Genomic DNA, 23,766 nt, shown 5'->3' on the forward strand with positions numbered 1-23,766 from the left:
TGGCAGTAACCTTCTCTGCAGGTTCCAGCTCACTGGTGACTGGCTGGAATCTACAGTAGGTAAGTTGTAAAAGAGAGATGCTCAGGTCCCCTTCAGGGCAGGTCTTGGATGGGATATGATTAGGTTCCATCCCCTGGTTCAACCCCAGACTTCCCGTTAGGTGAGGATAGTTTAGAACACTCAGCAATGAGTAAGGCCACCAACCACATACAATTTACAGCTCTACAAATGCCTTCGATTCTACTGCTGTTTCACAATCCCTTTCTTTCATGGCTCAAGGTCACCCCCTCCACTAAGTCTTCCCCCAAAAGTTAGCCCACATCAATCATGTGTGCTTTGAACCCCCATCTCAGTAGCTGCTGCTGCTTCTATGAGTTCTGAAATGGGATTCTTATCTGAGTAGTATGGTTCCCCACATTGTATAGGCAAGTCTCACCAACTAGCTCCACCGGCAAAATCTGTGGGCCAGACATTTTTTATTATTCTCAGCAGCAAGTAGTAAGATGTGATACACTCAATGTGTTTTCAAAATGCAATGCTTTAACTAAGAGACAATGATATGAAGGGACACTCATTTTTACAAAGAGGCAAAACAGATCATGGAATATACAGCCAGCTCTTCCAGGCTAGTATTTTGATCTTAAGCCTGCTAAAGACATTCTCCTGATTACATTTTACTAGCTACTCACCTATTTTTGCATCTAGAGAGCCCTCCAAGTCAGCTTTGGCCAAGATGATGACCGGGACTTCCTGCTGGGTGAGCATGTTCACAGCCGTCACGGGCGTCAGGCAATCTGAAAATGAGGGCAAACAATGGTGGAGGCCCGTCAGCTGGGGCTCTAACACCCTCCGCGTCTCAGAGGAGACAAGTGAGAAAAAGAAGCTTTAGAACCTCTGTGTTTTGTGCTAATTATTATAGAATTTGTTCTTTGAAGGTATTAACAGATAATTCACACTAGTAGAGAATCAAAAGATTAAACAAATACATGAGAATATTCATTCGTGCTCCTCACCAAAGAAGTGAAAATGGCACTTTTGCTTTCCAGAAGGTGGAGGAAAGATGTTTCTACCACCTCCCTTATTCTTTAGAAAAGTACCTCAAGTATACAGAAGAAAGAGAAAACCAACAATCTATCTACGGTGAAAATAAAAGATATCTGGAATTTTAAAACATAACACTTAAAGATGGAAGTGGCTAGGAAAGGGGAAAATGAGCAGAGATCCGATTTTCACACATACAAGGACAAAACGTTCCTTCTCATGATCCATTTCTAAGGAGATACCAGAGGCCGTGGTCCAGCAAAAAGTGAAAGTCGCTTACTCGTGTCCGACTCTTTGAGACCCCATGGACTGTAACCTATCAGACTCCTCCATCCATGGGATTTTCCAGCCAAGGATGCTGGAGTGGGTTGCCATTTCCTTCTCCAAGGGATCTTCCTGACCCAGGGATCGAACCCGGGTGTCCTGCATTGCGGGCACTTTACCGTCTGAACCACCAGGGAAGCCCTGCGAAAGGAAGGGGTAAATCAAGAAAGAGACAGACATGGAATCCAGGAAACAAACAAGGAATTCAACAAAGAGAAGAAGGCAGGGACATCTGCAGAGCAGCAACAGACAGGACTCCCAGGATGGCAGATGTGTGGAAGGAGCCGGGAGAAGGACCAGGTGACATGTGAGCAGGACAGAGAGCCCCAGGAAGCATCGTCAGGGAGAAAAAGAGGACCGGCAGATTATCTGACAGACCGGAATATGTAGAAAACTTGAAAGGAGTTTTAAAGAGCTTCTGGGAGGGCGTGGGAAGACAATCAGAAATTCAAAGAACAAAAAACAAATGAAGAAAAAAAAAAAGAGAGAGAGAGAACAAGATGAACTTCAGGAAAAATAGAAAGTTATGGAAAAAGGAAAATGTAATCAGAGTATATTTGGCTCAGATGACCGATATTTATGTGGTCATAACAAAACACTTAATTTGGAATTATCCAAACAGAAGATAACTATCCAAACAGACCACAAATCTCTGCTGGGGCACAGGCTGCCAGCTGACCCGGTGTCTGTCTTGCCCTCTGATTCAGCAACAGGATGTTTGGCTGGACACAAGACCGCATAGCTAAAGACAGCGCTGCTCAGCCGCCCTCTAGCAGGTATGGCCGTGGGATGCAGGCAGAAGAACATGAGGACATGCTTGCAAAGGGAAGGGGCTGCCCTCTTCCCCCGCCCCTTCTTCCCACAATGCAGATGACATGCAGAGCAACTGAGAACACTCAGATGAGGGCGACATCCTAGAGGGGCCGAGCAGGACAAAAGAAAGAGCCTCGGCCTGACCGCCTCAGGAGTAGACTTGTCATACCCACTCCGTGCTTCACGTGTGCGAGAAATAAACTTCTTTGGACTCACTAGTTTTCTAGGACTCTGTCAAGCCACCAAACTTACATCTTGGGTAACATGTTCCCCAAATTATTAAAAGAGGTTGGGTGCGGAGGCTACAGTCATTGTTGTTGTTAGTACCCTCTGAAATTTCATGTAATATACACATGTTACTTAGATTTTTAAAAACACAAAGTAATTTTTATAAAGAGAGATGGAAAGTGATCTTGAAGTATTACTTTTTACTTGCTAAGTTGGGAAAACTTTTAGAAGGGTACCATCAAGGCTTTCCCTGGTGGTTAAGAATTTGCCTGACAATACAGGAGATGCAGGTTCAATCCCTGGTCTGAGAAGATCCCACCTGCTGCGGAGCAACTAAGCCCATGTGCCACAACTACTGAGCCTGTGCCCTAGAGCCCATGAGCCGTAAGTACTGAGCCCTCGGGCCACAACTACTGAGAGTCCTGGCTCAGCAACAAGACAAGCCACCGCAACCAGAAAAGAGCTGACGTAGCACTGAAGACCCAGCACAGCCAAAAGATAGAAAAATAAAATAAAATTAGAAGGGTACCATCACTGTGAAGTTGCACTGAAATTTGTGTGTCATTTGGATAAGACGCTCTCAACTGATATAGCCCTTTCAGAAACCAATAAAAGCAACACATAAAAAAGAACCAAAAAAGGGTTCATAAACTTTGACCAAAAAAATCACACTCTTGGGGATGTTTTTTTCTTTGTTTTTTTTGAGGGGGGGGAGCTGTTTTCTAAGGAAGTAATTCTACAGAGGCAAAGAACTCCCTAATAGCCCAAACACGAAAAAGGCCAAATATTCAACACGATAGGGAAGATTTAGAATATTATGGAACATTGAGTTGATAGAATATTATGCATGGATTAAAGACAAGCCTGCCTAAAAACTAAGAAATATTTTCTGATATCATATTAAGTAAAAAATGAAAAAAAAAAAAAAGACAGGAGCAGTCTGATTTTTAGGATAAGTGTGTGTGGGAACATGAATTTAAAAGATGTATGACCACATGCAAAAGAATAAATTAAACTTAATTTAAAAATAGATTAAAAACCTAAATATAAGATCTAAAACTACAAAAGTCTTAGAAGAAAACACAGATGTAAACCTTCATGATCTTTGACTAGGCAATGGTGTCTTAGATATGACACCAAAAGCAAAAACAACAGAAGAAACAGTATTAATAGATAAATTGGACTTCACCAAAATTTAAACTTCTCACCAAAATTTAAAACTTCCAAGCTTCAAAGGACACCAAGAAGAGAAAAGAATTCTCACAGAACTGGAGAACATTTATGTAAATCATATACCTGATGAGAAACTTGTATCTAGATAGTAAAGAACTATCAAAAGTAAAGAATAAAAAGACAACTCAATTAAAAATTGAGCAGATGCTCTGAATAGATAATCCTCTACAGAAGATATGTAAATGGCCAATAAGGACATGAAAAGATGATCAACACCATTAGTCATCAGATAAATGCAAACTGAAGCCACAGAGAGATAATGCTTCACACCCATTAGCATGACCATAACAAAAAAGACAGTGACAAGTGCTGGCAAAGATGTGGAGTACTGGATCCCTTTGCACTGCTCCTGGGAATGTAAAATAGAGCACCTGCCTTGAGAAAGTCTGACAGTTCCTCAACCAGTGAAATATAGAGTTACTATTAACATAAGACCCAACAACTCAATTCTTAGATACATATATGAAGAAATAAAAGCATATATCCGCGTAAGAATCTGTACCAAAGGTACATAGCAGCTAGCTAGAGAGTGGAAACCAAAATGTCTATCAACTGATGAAAGAATAAATAAAATGTGGTATATATAATGAAGTATTATTCTGAAATAAAAGGAGTGAAGTACTGACACATGCTACAACACTGTATCCTTGAAAACATTACACTAAGTGAAAGAAACCAGTCAAAAAAGAACAAATACCATGTGAGTCCATTTATACGAAATGTCCAGAACAGGCAAAGACGTGGAGAAAGAAAGCAGATCAGTGGTTTCCTGGGGCTGGGGAAATAGGAGGTATTGAGCATGAGTGCTAGAGGGTATGGGATTTCTGTGTGGGGGGCGGTGATGAAAATGTCCTAAAATTGATAGTGGTGATGGTTGTACAACTCTGTGGAGATACAAAAAAACCATTGAATTGTACACTTTAAATAGATGAATTTTATAGTATGTGAAATATATATCAATAAAGTCATTATCAGAAAAATAAGGAAAAAAGTAGAGTATGGATTAAAGGGTTGGATTTTTTTCATTTTCCCACTAAAAGTCTATTGTGACTGTTTTTCAATTAGAAAAAAAGTTAATATTTGAATTTACATATGAGCAGATTGGTAATGAATGCCCTATAGCAACGTGCCTGCTCTGCCAAGTCACAACCTATTTCTCAGAAAGAACGAAAGTTAAGATCTGAAATTCTTGGTCAGGATTGGCGTTCGCCACATTTCTCACGAGCCATGTGCCGGCGACATGAAGCAGGAAGCCAGGGAGAAATCCCAAGTGACTCAAGCAGTTCATACAGGGGTTAAATCACCACTCAAGGCCTTAGGAAACACAAAGGATTACTAACTTAACAGTCAGTAATTACAAAGGAAACATTCTAGGCAAGAAGCTGCCCTCTCTCTCAGGGCCCCCACTGCAAACAAGGCAGGTCTTTCATGCCCCTTGGAAAAACAGACCAGGGATTTTTGTTCAGTGCTTAGCAGAGTGGTGTTGCCTGCAACTAGGTCCCCGGATCTCTGTGGAAACAGGGCCCCCCAGTCAAGCAAGTGTGAGGAGAGTCGCCTGACGTTCCCCTGTGACAATCACAGTGCACGTCAGCACAGACAAGGACAAGTCTGGAAGCAAAGAAACCTATTTATATCTGCTTTATACCAGGCTACCTGAGCACAGAAGCATTCCTCTGCACAGCATCTACCAACACCTGCTGAACTGAAAGGATGCTAGTAGGGACAAACTACTACCCACAGGATTCTGTTCCTGGCCCTTTGTCCCACCCCCACGCCGATTCTACGGAGACAGGGCAAGGCAATAGGGAGCCATAATTATTCGAAGCTTTGGGGCCTCTCTCTAATGTGTCAACAAAGACAGGGTTCCTAAGCCACTTATTACAGAGACCTCATTTACCCTTTTGGCAAAAAATGCATTGTGTAGACCATCGATGACTCAGAGCTGAAATGCATGGTTCCAAAGCCCCAGGGTTTGCATATTTTAATATCAGGAGTGTAAGAAAAAGACTCCAGGAAAAAAACAGAACAGCGTCTAGAACTCTGACAATATTTCCCCCATTGATGCTTTTTATGGTTTCTAGTTCCTATCAAGTCACAGCTTACGTAACACAACTTAAGTCAGAGGTAGTCAACTGAGAAGAGGAGACAATGTCAATGATTGTGGAAACACACTCAATTTCAGGATCTGTACAGAGAGGGACGTTACTTGTCGCTCTCTTAAAGCAATCTGTGCCAATTACAGGATGTTGGGCAAAAACAGTACATTTAGTCAAAAACATGAGCAACATAGTCGGCCAGGCCAAAAATCAGGGAGATGTCTGAGGAGCCTTCTAAAAAAATAATTCTGAGAGCTATCCTCACCCTCCCATCCTGATGGCCACTGTTTCAGGGTCTTCACCACTTCCCACCTCACTACTGGGGGAGCCAGCTCTCCTGCTTCCGCTCTAACGCTCAAATATCACCCTGTCCATACTCCTCCTCAGAGCCCCTCAGGACTCCGTCTGTACACCACCTTGCCTGACAGCCCCATCACCTGTGCTGCTGAGAAAACTCAACTTTCTTTGGTCATAGGATGGATCTGGGATCAGAACCTTGGTCATCTTGTGCGAACTCAGGAGCCCGTATGCAGATACCAACTCAGCAACTGTAGGAACTCGAGTGTGAGAATTTAAGCTCATGCAAGTAATAAATTCAATCACAACTGTGTGCTACCATGACTTGCAGTGGTCACTGCTTTAATATTTATTTGTCCTGAAAACCAGATATTTGAGGGAAAACCAAGGCACCTGTCTGAACGGAGCCAGTTGGCAATGGTAAATGACACTAGTGATGAGATGCTCAGGTTTAAAATGTGACCTCAGAGGCCAAAGGAGGCATAAATCCATATCCATGCAGTAGTTTTAATTCACCTTCGGGAAAACCGCGTTACACTCAAGCACTGTACTGACCGTAAATGACTGAGGCCACAGGTCAATATCCAGAGGTCTGACATGCAAATTAATCTAGAGACTTTGAATAAACTGGCATCTGCAAAAAGAATATCTCCATTCTGAAAATTAGAATTGGAAAATTTAGAGCCAAGTAGAGCATTCCATATGGATTTAGTTCAGAAATTACTAAAGAGGGGAGAACCAAGCAAATAAGCCATTCAGCGCCAAAAGGAAACCAACCAGGCCAAGTCAGATGTGCTGGTACCCACATGACCGTGAAAACTTGCACATGCTAAAATCACCTCTTAATTTCTTACATGTGAAAATGTTCTGGGTTCATATAGTACCTTTCATGGCAGGAACTCTATCTTTTATAACTTATTAGCTAGTTAATCCCCTACTGCTATTACTTCATTTTAATTTATGTCCCCAACTTAAGCATGGAGGGGGAATCTAAGGTCAGATTCACATTTTTTAGTTTTTCAATTTTAGATATTATTCCACTGCCATAGCTCTCAAGAAATCTCAAAATGCTCATGAGAGTAAAAATGATGAGTTTTCCCTTTAAACCATTGAAAAGAATCCAATTTTTCTTTTGAATAAATGGAAAATAAAACAGAGTTATACTGGACTTCAGAAGCACACACTGAAATCTTAAAAGAGTCTTTTCTTTATTTCAATATAGAACAACCAAAGAGATGAAACCAAGTGATATCTGTCCTGTGCCCGTGAATTACGTACGCATCTGGGTCTCCTCTGCTGCAGCCTCCCAGGAGGCAAGACTGTGAGTGGCCACCTACCCGTCCCCGAGGGCTCAGCATGCAGCCAGCTCTCAGTAAGTATTAACTGATCTGAGTACTACTGTTGTTAAGAATTAGAAGTCTTAAGCAGAGAGAAGCTGGGGCAACACTGTTTATCTTTCCAATCTGATCAGGGAGTCTTTCCTTCTGGCTATTTTATGCATAGCAATTATTTAAAAAAAACACAACACACAAAACTATATTATCATTCAAAAATGTTTATTAATCTAGTAACTTAAACAGACCTGCAATAATTCAGACTATGTGCCTTGGGTTGAAGCTTATAGTCTATGAAAAGTGAAGTGGGCTGTGATTTTTACAGAAATGTTTACATTTCTCTTGAGACCTACTTCTAATTTACAGGGCAGTTCCTTTTGCCTGCCCAGGATTCAGACCCCTTCCTCTGGTAAGAGCCTGAGTTTTATAGAGCTATCCCTTCCTCACGGATGATAGTCCTGGGGGGCTATCAAGGAATGAGGTACCTGGCCTTCCTTCGGCCAACAGAGGCCAGGGTCCCCAGCTGTACCAATTGGACACATTTCTCTGCAGGACGAATCTTAAACCAAGTGCCCCAAGTGTTGATGGCAAGGTGAGAGCAGATTCCCTCAGTCAATGGTATTAAGACATTATTCGTTCTTGCTGCCCCAACCCATGTGGCTGACTAGTCCAAGTCCTCTTCCAGACTGGTTCTTCCCCACAGTTTTCCAGTATGTTCCCCCTTTCCTCTGGATTATCCAGAGGTGGACTCTGTGACTTGCAGCCCTGGACTTCAGACTAATGCAGAGGCACTTCTCTTCCTCACTGACCAACACTTGCTATGCCAATTCGAAGTCAGCTTGATTCATTCATTGAAGACCAGACTGCTGGTCTGCTCAGATCACTCTGTGAATCCTTAAGAAACACTAAAATTAAGTTATTGAAATGTTTCCTCTGTTTCTCACTGGCTTCCTTCCTGTCCTTGTCAGTATAGTTTTACTTGATGATGAGACTATAAATTAAGCACAAGATTCTATTCTTATCAGAAAAGAGCTTTGAATCTAGATTATATTTAAAGGGAAAGAGTTGAACTTTCAAACAAAAACTTAAGAAGCGGAGAAGCTACTGACTCAAAGTAACTTATTTTCAAGGCTCTTTCTGATCCTCACTCTTTAAGATCGACACATAAAGTAAGGCCAAGGAGAGGAACAGATCACATGGGATGACATATGTGAAAGGACTGTGAACTCTGTGAAATGTAAGGCATAACGCCCCCGTCTTAACCTTAACTTGCCGACTCACCTTGGCCAGGGATGAGGGCCTTCCGAAAGGTTTCCTTCAGAGGGCTGTGCCCATGCAAGAGCCTGTGGCTGGGAGAGATGGCCACGTGGGAGGCGCCATAAACGGCCTCGGGGGTGGCTGTGTAGGCGCTCAGCTTTTCTCCTGTGACTTGCCCATCAACCTGACGAGAGGCAGAGTCATTTCATTTCTCAGTCCCCACTCTGGGCTGCTGTGCTCCCCAGCCCACATCCCGTTCCCACCCCTCCTCAATCCCAGGCAGCGGGGACAGCAGCAGCAGGCACGTGGGGGCCTGGTCCCAGGCAGGTGCAGACAGGGGGAGAGAGAAGAGGGCCACAGTTCCTCTCTCAGGAGGCCTCCCCAGAGCCTACCCCCAGGCCTACTTGGGGGTCCCCATCAAAGGACGTCAAAGCATGCCCAGAAAGAGGCCTTCCCCAGTTCCTGGCTCCTCTGTCCAAGAATCAATAACAACTGTCAATGTTATTTGTCCTGGGAAAGGTGCTATACTTTCCTCCAGGATTTATGTGATGAATACAGGCACCTATTTTTCTAAAAAGAGGTCTAGAGAGGCAGAAGGGGGTTTGTGAGCATGAACTGCTGCAGATGCTCCTGCTCAATCACCTTTAACGTGAAGTCCAGATGGCAGCCCACACAGTCCCCAATCCAGTGGGCCTGCATGCCTTTTATCCCATACCATTCCGGAAGGTCTGCCAGTGCGTCCTGCATGGCCTGTAGGAATGAAAGGAGAATGGAGAAGTAGAAACTACAGATTGCTTAAGACAAAGCAAGTGACTGGGGGCTCGCTAAGGTGGGAGAACTGGGGACACTGAGGCTCAGGAATTCACCCTTTTCTCCTTCACTGGCCAATCAGAGGGGCCCAGCAAAGGTTATACGGATGGGCCCATCATGACTCAACTTCATGAGATGGGCTTCACACACCTCTCTATTCTCAGTGAGCCAAAGTTTCAGAGAAAGAAGAAAATTAACAAGAAGAGGATGAGATGGTTGGATGGCATCACCGACTTTATGGACATGAATGTGAGCAAACTCCAGGAGATAGTAAAGGACAGGGAAGCCTGGCGTGTTGCAGTCCATGGGGTAGCAAAGAGTCAAACACCACTTAACAACTGAACAACAACATGCTTATCTCTGATGGATGTGGTTGGGGCATTTTCCTCCCCAGTCTAGAACCTAAACAAAAGAAGTACATGTTTATGAATTTTTAAACTAAGATAAGCCATGGCTATTCTATACCTCAGCTGTAGAATATATAGAACATTATAAATCTATCGTAAAAATAAAAATTAGTATAACAGAAATCATCACATTGATTTGTGTAACATTTGCTATTAGAGGCACACATTTTATTTTTTTTATTTTCATTGATATCTGTCTAATTTTAATCCGTGTGTGTGTATGTGTACTAAGTCACTCAGTCGTGTCTGATTCTTTGCGATCTCATGAAATGTAGCGTGCCAGGCTCCTCTGTCTGTGGGGATTCTCCAGGCAAGAATACTGGAGTGGGTTGCCATGCCTTCATCCTGGGGACCTTCCCAATCCAGGCATGGAACCCACATCTCGTCCATTGGCAGGCAGGGTTCTTTACCACTAGCGCCACCTACAGGAAAAGATGAGCCAGGACTAAAACCCAGACTTGGGTTGTTCAGTCTCTAAGTGCTGTCGGATTCTTTGCCACCCCATGCAGCACGCCATGCTTCCCCGTCCTTCATTATCTCCCAGAGTTTGCTCAAACTCAAGATCATTGAGTTGATGATGTCATCCCACCATCTCATCCTCTGTCGTCTCCTTCTCCTCCTGCCCTCAATCTTTCCCAGCATCTGGGCCTTTTCCAGTGAGTCAGCTCTTCCCATCAGGTGGCCAAAGTACTGGAGCTTCAGCTTCAGCATTGGTCCTTTCAAAGAATATTCAGCTGCTTTCCTTTAGGATTGACTGGTTTGATCTCTTTGCTGTCCAAGGGACTCTCAAGACTCTTCATCACCACAGTTTGAAAGCATCAATTCTTCAGTGTTCAGCCTTCTTCATGGTCCAACTCTCACATCTGTACATTACTGGAAAAACCATAGCTTTGACTAGATGGACCTTTGTTAGCAAAGTGATGTCTCTGTTTTTTAATATGCTGTCTAGGTTTGTCACAGCTTTTCTTCCAAGGAGCAAGTGTTTTTTAATTTCATGGCTGCAGTCACCATCTGCAGTGATTTTGGAATCCCCAGAAAATAAAGTCTGTCATTGCTTCCATTTTTCCCCCATCTATTTGCCATGGCATGATGGGGTCAGATACCATGATCTTCATTTTTTGGATATTGAGTTTTAAGCTAGCTTTTTCACTCTCTTCTTTCACCTTCATCAAGAGGCTCTTTAGTTCCTCTTTGCTTTCTGCCATTAGGGTGGTGTCATATGCATATCTGAGGTGATTGATATTTCTCCTGGTAATCTTGATTCCATCTTGTGCTTAATCCAACCTGGCATTTTGCATGATGTATTCTACATATAAGTTAAATAAGCAGGATGACACTATACAGCCTTGACATACTCCTTTTCCAATTTGGAACCAGTCCATTGTTCCATGTCCAGTTCTAACTGGTGCTTCTTGACCTGCATACAGGTTTCTCAGGCGGGTAAGGTGGGTCTGGTATTCCTATCTCTTGAAGAATTTCCCAGTTTGTCGTGATCCTCCCAGACTTACTAACTGCATTCTTTCACCTACAGTGCGGAGATTCTGACTCAATCTTGTGATAAACAATACAGAGCATTTCCTGTATTTGTCATCTATCTATCCATCCATTCTCATTTACTTTGGAGAGTCTGCAAGCTTCAGGATTCAGAAATTTATTTTGAGGCATAAACTGTGGATTATGGACACCTACAGGCTAACCAGAGATGTGTTCATTCATTAGTTTATTCCCCAGAATGTATTAATTCTCCACCCCTAAAGGACCTCACCCAGGCATTGGAGGCTTCAGTTCAGTTCAGTTCAGTCACTCAGTCGTGTCCGACTCTTTGTGACCTCATGGACCGCAGCATGCCAGGCCTCCCTGTCCATCACCAACTCCCGGAGTTTGGGCATATGAAAAAGCAGGATTGTCAGAGTCCCTAACCTCAATTTTATTTTCTATTGTTTCTTCAATGGGATATTTTAATACCTTTTTAACAGTGAACTGTATGTAGAAATATTATTTTCTTCTCTATTGTTGAGTACTCATAAAATGCAACTAAACTTCGTGCTTAGCCAGAGGCTAGGAAAATATGTTAACAGAATGAATGGAAGGTGGTAATAACTAGGATTTATGAGAAGATTCTGGGTAATATTTTCTAGCAAAACACACAGTAACCTGCATTTTATCATCTCAATCTTCTGGACCCAGTCGAAGAGTGCCCCTAGCTTGCCACAAGTAGAGAAATCCTGTGTGCAGCAACAAAGACCCACCACAGTCAACAAATAAAACAATAAATCATTTAAAAAAAAATCACCCATAGTGATGGTTGTAAGGCAGTATAAGATCGTGACTCACTGAGGAAACGTTAAATTATATTCCACATGTAGTTTTTATGTATTGAGTTGCATACAAATTCCTTAGAAACTACCACATCCATGAGGGTACACATGAACACATTTAGCTAAGGAGAACACTTACTGATTAAAAGAGCCTATTCCCAAACTCTTTCAGATAAACTATAGTTTCTCCATATTTTCCTCTCCTGGCTGACATAAGTGGGAACATGAATTTGCAGAGCTACATATGCCTTAACAGTTTAAGAATGCTACAAAACAAATATCAGAAACACACAGTTTCTGTTACTGACACCACAGACTTGAAAAACTGAACAACTAATTTTTGCATAACCCAGAGGTTAATGTGATTTCTGGGATTTGATCTTTGATATATCATTCTAAAGATGCATGAGTGATAAAAATGAGTCAGTTGGTAAGAACTGCAATGTAAACTTCATCTAAAATAAGGCCTTCCTAGAAATTCTTTCTTTCTTTCTTTTTTTTTTTTTTGCGTGAGGAGGTATGTTCTCTAAATTTCTTTTTTTTTTTTTTTTTATTAGTTGGAGGCTAATTACTTCACAACATTTCAGTGGGTTTGTCATACATTGATATGAATCAGCCATAGAGTTACACGTATTCCCCATCCTGATCCCCCCTCCCACCTCCCTCTCCACCCAATTCCTCTGGGTCTTCCCAGTGCACCAGACCTGAGCACTTGTCTCATGCATCCCACCTGGGCTGGTGATCTGTTTCACCATAGATAATATACATGCTGTTCTTTCGAAATATCCCCCCCTCACTTTCTCCCACAGAGTTCAAAAGTCTGTTCTGTACTTCTGTGTCTCTTTTTCTGTTTTGCATATAGGGTTATCATTACCATCTTTCTAAATTCCATATATATGTGTTAGTATGCTGTAATGTTCTTTATCTTTCTGGCTTACTTCACTCTGTATAATGGGCTCCAGTATCATCCATCTCATTAGAACTGATTCAAATGAATTCTTTTTAACGGCTAAGTAATATTCCATGGTGTATATGTACCACAGCTTCCTTATCCATTCATCTGCTGATGGGCATCTAGGTTGCTTCCATGTCCTGGCTATTATAAACAGTGCTGACACAAACAGATGGAGAAACATACCGTGTTCATGGATTGGAAGAATCAATATTGTCAAAATGGCTATTCTACCCAAAGCAATCTATAGATTCAATGCAATCCCTATCAAGCTACCAACGGTATTTTTCACAGAACTAGAACAAATAACTTCACAATTTGTATGGAAATACAAAAGACCTCGAATAGCCAAAATAATCTTGAGAAAGAAGAATGGAACTGGAGGAATCAACCTGCCTGACTTCAGACTCTACTACAAAGCCACAGTCATCAAGACAGTATGGTACTGGCACAAAGACATAAATATAGATCAATGGAACAGAATAGAAAGCCCAGAGATAAATCCACGAACCTATGGACACCTTATCTTTGACAAAGGAGGCAAGGATATACAATGGAAAAAAGACAACCTCTTTAACAAGTGGTGCTGGGAAAACTGGTCAACCACTTGTAAAAGAATGAAACTAGAACACTTCCTAACACCATACACAAAAATAAACTCAAAATGGATTAAAGATCTAAATGTAAGACCAGAAACTATAAAACTCCTAGAGGACAACATAGGCAAAACACTCTCCGACATAAATCACAGCAAGATCCTCTATGACCCACCTCCCAGAATATTGGAAATAAAAGCAAAACTAAACAAATGGGACCTAATGAAACTTAAAAGCTTTTGCACTACAAAGGAAACTATAAGTAAGGTGAAAAGACAGCCCTCAGATTGGGAGAAAATAATAGCAAATGAAGAAACAGACAAAGGATTAATCTCAAAAATATACAAGCAACTCCTGAAGCTCAATTCCAGAAAAATAAATGACCCAATCAAAAAATGGGCCAAAGAACTAAACAGACATTTCTCCAAAGAAGACATACAGATGGCTAACAAACACATGAAAAGATGCTCAACATCACTCATTATTAGAGAAATGCAAATCAAAACCACAATGAGGTACCATTACATGCCAGTCAGGATGGCTGCTATCCAAAAGTCTACAAGCAATAAATGCTGGAGAGGGTGTGGAGAAAAGGGAATCCTCTTACACTGTTGGTGGGAATGCAAACTAGTACAGCCACTATGGAAAACAGTGTGGAGATTTCTTAAAAAACTGGAAATAGAACTGCCATATGACCCAGCAATACCACTTCTGGGCATACACACTGAGGAAACCAGATCTGAAAGAGACACATGCACCCCAATGTTCATTGCAGCACTGTTTATAATAGCCAGGACATGGAAGCAACCTAGATGTCCATCAGTAGAAATTCTTTCAAAGGAAATCAGCTGCTTTGGAAATTAGAAGATGGTATATGGTATCTCAATTATGAGTGAATCATGTACCAAAGATTCCATGTTCCCATCCACTTCAATTACAATATGGCCACTGAGCTCCTTTATAGAAGACAATGTGTTTGGGAGAATAAGGAGTGCCAGGTGGGACTTTCCTGGTGGTCCAGTGGTTAAGATTCATTCTCCCAATACAGGCGGCCCCGGTTCGATCCCCAGATGGGGAACTGCTAAGATCCAGCATCCTGCATGTTGCATGGTGCAGCCAAAAAACAAAAATAAAAAAGGTGCCAGGAAATACAGAGGGCACAGGGAGGTGTGGAAATGTGCCAGGATCAGTGTTCAATCAGCAAAACCCAGGAAACTATGGGCCAAACGGCCTAGTCCTTCAATTGATAAACTGTAAGAAAGAGAAAGGGATAAAGAGGGAAACCTACAGATTAAAACACTCAACAGACATTGTCAAATTTAAAAGACGAGGGTAGGAATAAACTATATTATCCAGGGAGGCACATTTAGGTGGTAAACTATAGAGAAAGGTAAGGATGTGACTATTCTTTTTTTTTTTTTTTTGATGTGACTATTCTTAAAGTCAGGATAGTGGCTACTGTGGGGGGCTTGGGGGGTAGTTACATTGAGATGAGGCATGTAGAGTGCTTGTAGAGTGCCGGTGAGATGTATTATCTTGACCTACAAGGGCGGCTGCTTTAAAATAACTCAATAAACTATACATTTGTTTTATATGGTTATCTGTGTTTCATTTTATAATAAAAATGTAAAAGTAAAACAAAGACTTTCTACTAAGTTTGGTATTACACAGGTCTCAACTCTTCTCTCACACTGCTCCCAGAGTATGGTACGGGAGACATTGGCCTGCGAGCTCAGTAATGCAAGTACAAACTCTGGTTTTTATTTAAACCCCACAAGGGGCCTGGCCTAGAGCCTGGGACTGTGAACCTGAATTGGGCAAATGCTCACTAAATTCCCATTTAACTCCCTCCACTCCAAGGGGAGACTCAGAGAGCAAGATTATGTTCTAGAACCAGATCCCCAGGCCTCTAGGGAGGAAAAGTAATAACCTCAGTAGATCGCTTCCTATGCAGCAGGCACTTTGGCATATGGGACCTCATTTAAATCTTCATCACAGTCAAGGAGTGTTGTCAAGGAGTATTATCTCCACCTCACAGAAGAGAAAACAAGTCTGGGGAATTTCCTCTAAATCAGCCCACAAATACAGGGCGGAACTGTGAAAGAGCACGGGCAGCAAGGTGCAGCTGACTCCTAGGTCCACACGCATTCCTACACCTTACTCTGCAGTGAGTCCTCTCTAGCAGAGGTCCTTAAATCCAGCTTTCCCGCATCTGTGTTTCAGATACTTTCGACCTATCATTCTCTAAGTTAAAAGAGGCACTTCTTAGAGATCTGTCTGCTTCTATTATCCTATTTATATTTTTATCTTTTTCCTGGAAAGAAGGCTCTGGTTGCAGAGTCTTAGGGCTCGGGTTGTGATCAAAACTCTCTTTCTTCAGATGAGGACCCAGAGGCTCCCAGAGGTCTAACAATCTGCACAACATCACTGAGCTCCCTTGACTGAGGCCAAAAACTTGTTCCTCAAGCCTCATTTAACTACGATTAACCTTCCTTGAGCCTTGCTCCCCAACTGCACAATGAACTTGTACTGTTTAAGCTGCCCAGCATTTGAAGTCTCTCCTTTCTGGAGAGGGTAGGCAGGGGAATTACAAGATGGGTGAGTGGCAAGGCCCCATCACCAACTATGGAAGCTAGAAAGGGGGTGTTCTTCCCACCCTACTCTTCTCCCCCGTTGAAGTTAAACAAACAGTGTAGCCCATCATGGGCTCAGTACAGTCAGAATGCTGAGGGGGTACCCAGAGGCACAGGGTCAACTGGTTTAAACGCCACACCAGAACTGAGAGGCAGCGCAGACTTAGACAGACCATTCCTGGGACGGGATCTCAGTGGTGCTCTCGTTCTCCCTGACTCCTGCCCAGGCCTGTGTCTCTAGCTTCTCACCCAGCTATGAGGAACCTGATCCTCTTCTGATCAATTCTCTTTTGGCTTAAGTTAACCAGAGTAACTTCAGGTTGCTTCAACCAAGTTTCCTAACTGATAATGGACTTTAAAAGTTTCAACCTCTCTTTTAAAAGAAATATTTATTTATTTGGCTGTGCTGGGTCTCAGTTGTGGGACATGGCATCTTCAAGTCTTTCTTGCAGTATGTGAGATTTTAATAGTGGCAAGGGGGATCTAGTTCTCTGACCAGGAATTGAACCTGGGACCCCTGCACTGGAAGCATGGAGCCTTAGCCACTGGACCACCAGGGAAGTCCTTCAACATCTTCATGTATGCTAGCTAAAACTGTACCGTCTTGATATCACTGTAGCAAAAGTGTTGAAATCTTGAATATATTAAGTATATGTTAATATTATAATAATAAGACATAATGTTTATAAACTATTAAAAAGCCTTCTGACGCAAGTGTACATTTTAGAAAACTTTCCAATTTATGCAGCATTTAAGGGATCTTAAATGTCAGCAAGCATGTAACTAGGACTTTATGAACTCCGCATGACCCGCGGGCTTTTCCTTTCCAAGGATCATTGAGATTCCATTTAACTTCCAAGCAAACCTACATGTGGTCTCATGGGATCTGATGTCCTTCCCATCAGATAAAACTCATGTGACATGATCTGAAGGTTGGCTCCATCTCCCACCCCATCCTTTCATGCCACAGACAGCTTGGATCTGACAGGGTCCATTTCTGACACACTTCCTGCCCCCTCCCCTGCAGTACTGAGCCGCAGTTTATAAACTTTCTCATGGTGTTTTTCTTCCAGATTGAACTGTCAAGGCTAGAATACATCCTATGGAAGTGCTTTTGCTTAAAATATTCACAGCTCGATGAGGACAAAAGATTCAAATAGAATGAAATGTGAATGTTTTGATATGCTAATTGTGGCAGGGAAAAATGTACGCCTGCTTAAATCCTTACCAAATCTATGAATATTTTTAAAAATCAAAAGAAATGAAGAAGAAAAGAAAAGAAACCACCCTCTGGAGAACAACTGAGCAAGCCCTTTTTAGTCCCTGCTGTAAAATAAACTCATTATTCAAGACTGATCTTTTGAGGAACAGGCCTCCAGAACGCACCTGCCCAACAGCCTTCAACAAGCTCCCCGCAGCTCAGGCTGGGCCCCATCAACTGTCCACCACCACAGGAACAGTCTGCTGAGCATTTACGGTTGTTCAACGCAAAGAACTGGTTCTACCTGTTTGTCTGGGGTGTTCATTCAGAGTACATCCTTTCTGTGGTGTTTTGCAATTATAGTGACAGGGGACAGTATTCATCTCAAGTCTTTACATTTGCCAATGGGCAGTGCCTCCCCTCTCCACCCTGGCCAACCTAAATTTCCTTGGTGGCTCAGATGGTAAAGAATCTGCCTGCAATGCAGGGGACCTGGGTTTGATCCCTGGGTTGGGAAAATCCCCTGGAGAAGGAAATGGCAACCCACTCCAGTATTCTTGCCTGGAGAATTCCATGGACAGAGGAGCCTGGCGGGCTACAGTCCCTGGGCCTTCAAAGAGTTGGACATGACTGACAGACTAACACATTTTTTTTTTCCCTACTGGTTCACAGAATCCAAAAACCTGGGAAAATGGCAGGCTTTGAGACTCTTTATTAAAGTGCTATGAAATTCTTTTCCATATAAAATCTGAGGGACCCCAAGATCTAAGAGTTGAAGGCTGAACCATTAGGAGATTCTCTGCTATCTCCTCTAACCCCTCTCCATCCACTTGCCAGGCTTGGGCACAACTTGGAAACCATTCATTTATTCATCTCCCTTCATTTAATTAATGAAAAAATGGCTCACTTGACCAAGTCAACATCAGATCCCTAAATAATGAATTATCCAAATCTGACTATTCTGGGACCATCATACTCAAGTTTTCAGGCAACTGTCTGTAAATTTAAAAAAAAAAAAAGACAGCTTCTTCCATATGCAAAACCTAGAAATGAACAGTGAATGGGCTCCTCATTTAATTTTTACAAATAATTATTGTATTTAATACTCAGCTGAAGTCCAATTGTAAAGTTTCTCTGTGGTTATTATTTAGCATATATATAGAAGTACTTCTATGTATGCTATATGTAGAAGTAGTATGGTTTACAAGGGGCTTTATAATCATTTCACTAGGATAAGTCTGAAAAGACAGCCACTACTGCTTCACAGTACGTGAATGAAGATGCTTTCAAAAGCTGAAAAAGCACTGTACAGTATGAGCCCATGTTTAAGGGCATGGACCACCAGGAGATGCACTGAAATACATACCCAACTGAAAAGGATTTAGTCACAAGAAAAAAGAATCAGGAATAAGAAAGAGGAAGATCAAAACTACAATGCTGGGGATAAGAAGAGGATTAGATATAGCATGACTAATCTGATTTTTCCTTCAAAGAGGCAGAAATAATGCCAGGAGTAAATCCATACTTCCCAAGAGAAGACAGGATGTGAGCTAAAGCATGAAGAACAAAGTACATCAAAACCATAAACAAGAATTCTAGAAGACATGGTTTAAACATGTGACATATTTTAAAGACCTTGTTAAAAAAAAAAAAAAAAAAAAGGTTGGGCTTCCCTGGTGGCTCAGCTGTAAAGAATCTGCCTGTCAATGCAGCAGAAGCAAGTTCGATCCCTGGGTTCGGAAGACCCCCTGGAGGAGGAAATGGCAACCCACTCCAGTATTCTTGCTTGGAAAATCCCAGGAACAGAGAAGCATGGAGGGCTATAATGTGTGGGATTGCAAAGAGTTGGACAGAATTTAGTGACTACACAACAACAACAACAACAAAAAGTTTAGGAAAACTGAGAAATACAGACCTTTTAAAACAAGTGGGTTTATTAGCCCATAAGGGGAAAGTTAAGAAACCAGAACCATGAGAGCTAGATACAGATTTGAAATGGGATTTAATGATATTTAATTAAAACAGACAGTTTAAAAAAGCTTAACACTCAGCCTTCTTCTGAATCAGTATGATTTGATTAGCAATTATTTTTGAATTATAATTTGTCTATATTTTTTCTAAAACTTACTACTGTTACCAAGATTTCTTTATTCTTTTTGTCTTTGGAATCATTTCAGTGCAGTTACTCGAAAGATACAGGATATATTTGAGTTGTAATAAGGAAAAATCAATTCTGAAGCCAGTAAGATGTTTAAAAAATCTAGACGTTCCCTCTGGAACATTCTAGAGGAGTAAACTCTTTTGCTTTCAAGTCTCGCGCTTCTGCTTTGGCTCTGGCATGAAGTTATGCAGGAAGATGATACATTAAAAAGCTCTGGCATGACATTTATCTTGTTTACCTCCCTCTGATGGTCCTCCTTCAACCTAAATGGAATATGCATTTCTAGCAAAATCCATTTGCTACAGCATCTCAATGAAAAACATTCACTTACAAATACAGTTGTGCTATTCAAGGGTCTCAATTCCAGTGAAGGTATTGTTAACCCAGAAAGGAAACCATCAGGTCTAAGCAAAGTATGTGAAAGTAAATGTGTTCGTTGCTCAGTCGTGTCCAAGCTGGACTATAGTCCCTACAGGCTCCTTTGTTCATGGGATTCTCCAGGCAAGAATACTGGAGTGGGTTGCCATTCCCTTCTCCAGGGGATCTTCCCAACCCGGGGATCGAATCAAGGTCTCCTGCACTTGTAGGCAGATTCATTACCCCTGAGCTACCAGAAAAGGCACCCTGAAAATGATGTATGACTTGCCAACAAGATGTGGGTCACGGGACTGCAGGGGCAAGAGGAAGAGGCATCAAGCAGCCCATGTCTATGTCCAGTGTGTATCTCAGCCATGTGAAAAGGAGGAAGAGACCAAGTGCTGTTACACAGTCTCTGAACAGCTGGAAAGAAGGAAGTGCTCCCTGGGAATCATCGCCAGGGGTCGTCCTGTGTGCCCGCTCAGTGGGAGAGGCTGTGATGAAGGAAACCAGGATGCCGTGGTGCAGCCAGACTGACCAATCTCCTATTCATGCACCGGCTCAGGCCACGCAGCAGCCTTGCTTTATGTTTCTGTTCTCCTCTGACTCAAGTAGCCCACTTTTTTGCTATTTGCTAACCAATAGCAAAATGATTTAAATTCCACTGACTTCTAAGAGATGGTGACTGCAGGTCATCACTACGCTCCTCATAGTGCAGATGACAGAGAACAAACTCTCTCAAGGACAAAGCCACCTGTCTCATGACACAGCTTCTGATTCCCAGAGGCTGCTCACATCACTTCACTTCCCCTGGCTCCACAGGACAAAAGAGAGGCTGGGCTTCCCAGGTTGGCTCAGTGGTAAAGAATCCTCCTGCTAATGCAGGAGACTCAAGAAACACAGGTTTGATCTCTGGGTTGGGAAGATCCTCTGGAGGAGGAAATGGTAACCCACTCCAGTAGTCTTGCCTAGAAAATTCCATAGACAGAGGAGTCTGGCGGGCTACAGTCTGGGGTGGGGGGTGGTCAGAAAGAGTCGGACACCACTGAGTGACTAAGTACACACACAGCTGTACCCCTCAGGAGGAGGAAGAAATTAAATCACTATCCTGCAAACAGAATATGGGACTCAGCCCAACCTGTGGCATGAGGCTACCTTTGCCCGAAAAGGTGGTTTTGTTCCAGGAAAGGGGAGTCTTGGGAGCAAGGCTAAAAGCTTTTATTGGTCTGATCAAGACAAACAAAATGGGGACAGATGTCTCAGGGGACATCCTGCAAGTTCGCCTGTTAACTTAAAACTTGCAGGAACATGAGATTATCCTCTTCCAAGACACTGAGGTCTAGAGATTCGGTGTAGATCAGTGCTGACCTAACCCTGTTTTGCATTTTTACAATTGCAAAGCAGGCTGCTTTGCATTTTTTACAATTTTCAAAATAACAATAAGCATTATGGGAAGTTTAGAAAAGACAGAGAAGGATGGAGAGAAGATAACCATTACCCCAAATCAACTTTAGCATCCAGGGAGATCACTCTTAATCTTTGCTCTACATCCTTCCATCCTAATTAATCCCATCTTCCACTGATTCTGAGATGCATGTTTTCCCCACAAATCCTGAAATCTGACAGGCCTTACAATCAATGGTGTCTTTGATCGACAGCATTTTTTATTCCAGGTGGAGCATAAACTTTAAAACCAATCGTGTGTTAGAACTGATAAAATGCAGTATGAGTGTGTGTAGTTGTGTATATGGTTTCATATAATTAAAATTATGCTGTTTATATACTGTTTTTAAACAACCAGAGTTTTTGCATTTTACCAGTGTTCACAACTTCTTATTGCTCTGCTGCTGCTGTTGCTAAGTTGCTTCAGTCAAGTCCAACTCTGTGCGGCCCCATAGATGGCAGCCCACCAGGCTCCTCTGTCCCTGGGATTCTCCAGGCAAGAATACTGGAGTGGGTTGCCACTTCCTCCTCCAATGCATGCATGCATGCTAAGCCACTTCAGTCGTGTCCGACTCTGTGCGACCCCCACAGACGGCAGCCCACCAGGCTCCTCTGTCCACGGGATTCTCTAGGCAAGAATACTGGAGTGGGTTGTCATTTCTTTCTCCGTATTATAGCTCTAGAAAGGATTAAATCTCTCTATTTTGAATAAATCTGACACTCAGAGTCAGTTACCTTGGAATAGTAAGCAAAATATAGAGAGAAATGGAAAGATACTGTGGAAAATGGCCCCTTTCTATAAGAAAACGCTTACTTTGAAAAACAGAACAGCACAACGTTAATATGGATATGTAGGTATCTCCTAACGACTGTCACTTCCTTCACAGCAGTGGCAGCCTCTGGTTCGGTCTCACTGTTCTCCAGGCAGCTGGGTTCAGAAAGCCCTGGGGTAAGGAAAGGGGGCAGGAGTAGAGAATGACATAAAACACGACACTGCTCAGCTCTGAGGCCAAGAAGCCAGTTCCGTCAGGAACAGACCAGCAAACCTCAGCCCACTGCACTTCCTGTTATCTGGCCATCTGTGTCCTCTCTGGACCTCCTGCAACATTCCCTAACTCGTGTTAGCTGCCTTCCCACAACACCCGCCCTCTGGCTGTCTGCCCTCTGCCTGTGGTTGTTGGAGACGCCCGGTTTCTCTGGAATCAGTGCTCAAGAGCAGGCAGACCAAGCACACGCCCAGGGCCAGGGACACTCGAGCTGGGTCCTGGCTTTCCTAGGCTTGGGGGCCCCAGGTATCAAATGAGAAGTGGGCGCAGGTGGTAATTTTCTGGGACTCCTCAGTCTGGCCAGCAGCACCTCTGGGGAGCAGGAGGAGGGTAGGATGTGAGCTGCTTAAAATGAAGCAACACCGTATCCCTTTGTGTTTAGACATCATATTGATTTTGTAATTTCCAGCAGCAGTAAAGGGAGGCATGAGGGGGTTTTTGTTGGCTTTTATGTTTTTCAGGTCAGGGCCGGGATTAGAAAGCCTGGGAGACTAGGCCTAACATGGGGAAGCCTGTATAATGTTCTCTTGGCTTTCTTCCAGTGTTGAAATTCCAATGACTCCCTAAGCTAAAAGGGTTCACTGGTGACACCCACTAGCCCTCCAGGGATGGCCCCCAACAAGGTGCTACTCTATGTCTTTCCTCTTCCTATGAGTCCAAGCTATCACCTCGAGAACAAAGGACACCTTTATGTTCCAAAAGGACCTGGCCAGGTGGTTCAGGAAGGCTCCCAGGGAAGTTGAAGAGCAAGATGTAATGTTTACTTTGTCTTCATTTTTTTCTAATCAAATTTATAATTTATTTCATTGTCAGCATACAATAAGAAATACATTATTAAGGTATCTGTCCCATTTTTCCCTAGTAATCATTCCTAGACAAACCTAGACAGCATATTAAAAAGCAGAGACATTACTTTGTCACCAAAGGTCTGTCTAGTCAAAGCTATGGTTTTTCTAGTAGTCATGTTGGATGTGAGAGTTGGACCATGAAGAAGGCTGAGCACTGAAGAATTGATGCTTTTGAATTGCGGTGTTGGAGAAGACTCTTGAGAGTCCCGTGGACTGCATGGAAATCAATCAATCCTAAAGGAAATCAACACTGAATATTCATTGGAAGGACTGATGTTGAAGCTGAAGCTCCAATACGTGGCCAACTGATTCGAAGAGCCGACTCATTAGAAAAGACCCTGATGCTGGGAAAGACTAAAGGCAGGAGGAGA

General features: G+C 42.6%; 1 protein-coding gene across 1 annotated transcript in view; it reads right to left on the reverse strand.

The window, feature by feature from the left end:
- LARS2 (leucyl-tRNA synthetase 2, mitochondrial) overlaps positions 1-23,766 on the reverse strand; it is a 145,769-nt gene that overhangs the window by 49,212 nt on the left and 72,791 nt on the right. The window contains exons 8-10 of the mRNA XM_043886184.1: positions 9,266-9,373; positions 8,648-8,807; positions 690-794 (exon numbers count right to left, since the gene is read on the reverse strand). Of these exons, the coding sequence (XP_043742119.1) occupies positions 690-794; positions 8,648-8,807; positions 9,266-9,373 (373 nt within the window). The remainder of the gene's footprint in view (positions 1-689; positions 795-8,647; positions 8,808-9,265; positions 9,374-23,766) is intronic.

Source organism: Cervus elaphus, chromosome 24 (genome assembly GCF_910594005.1).
Source record: "Cervus elaphus chromosome 24, mCerEla1.1, whole genome shotgun sequence".
Taxonomy (NCBI): Eukaryota; Metazoa; Chordata; class Mammalia; order Artiodactyla; family Cervidae; genus Cervus; species Cervus elaphus.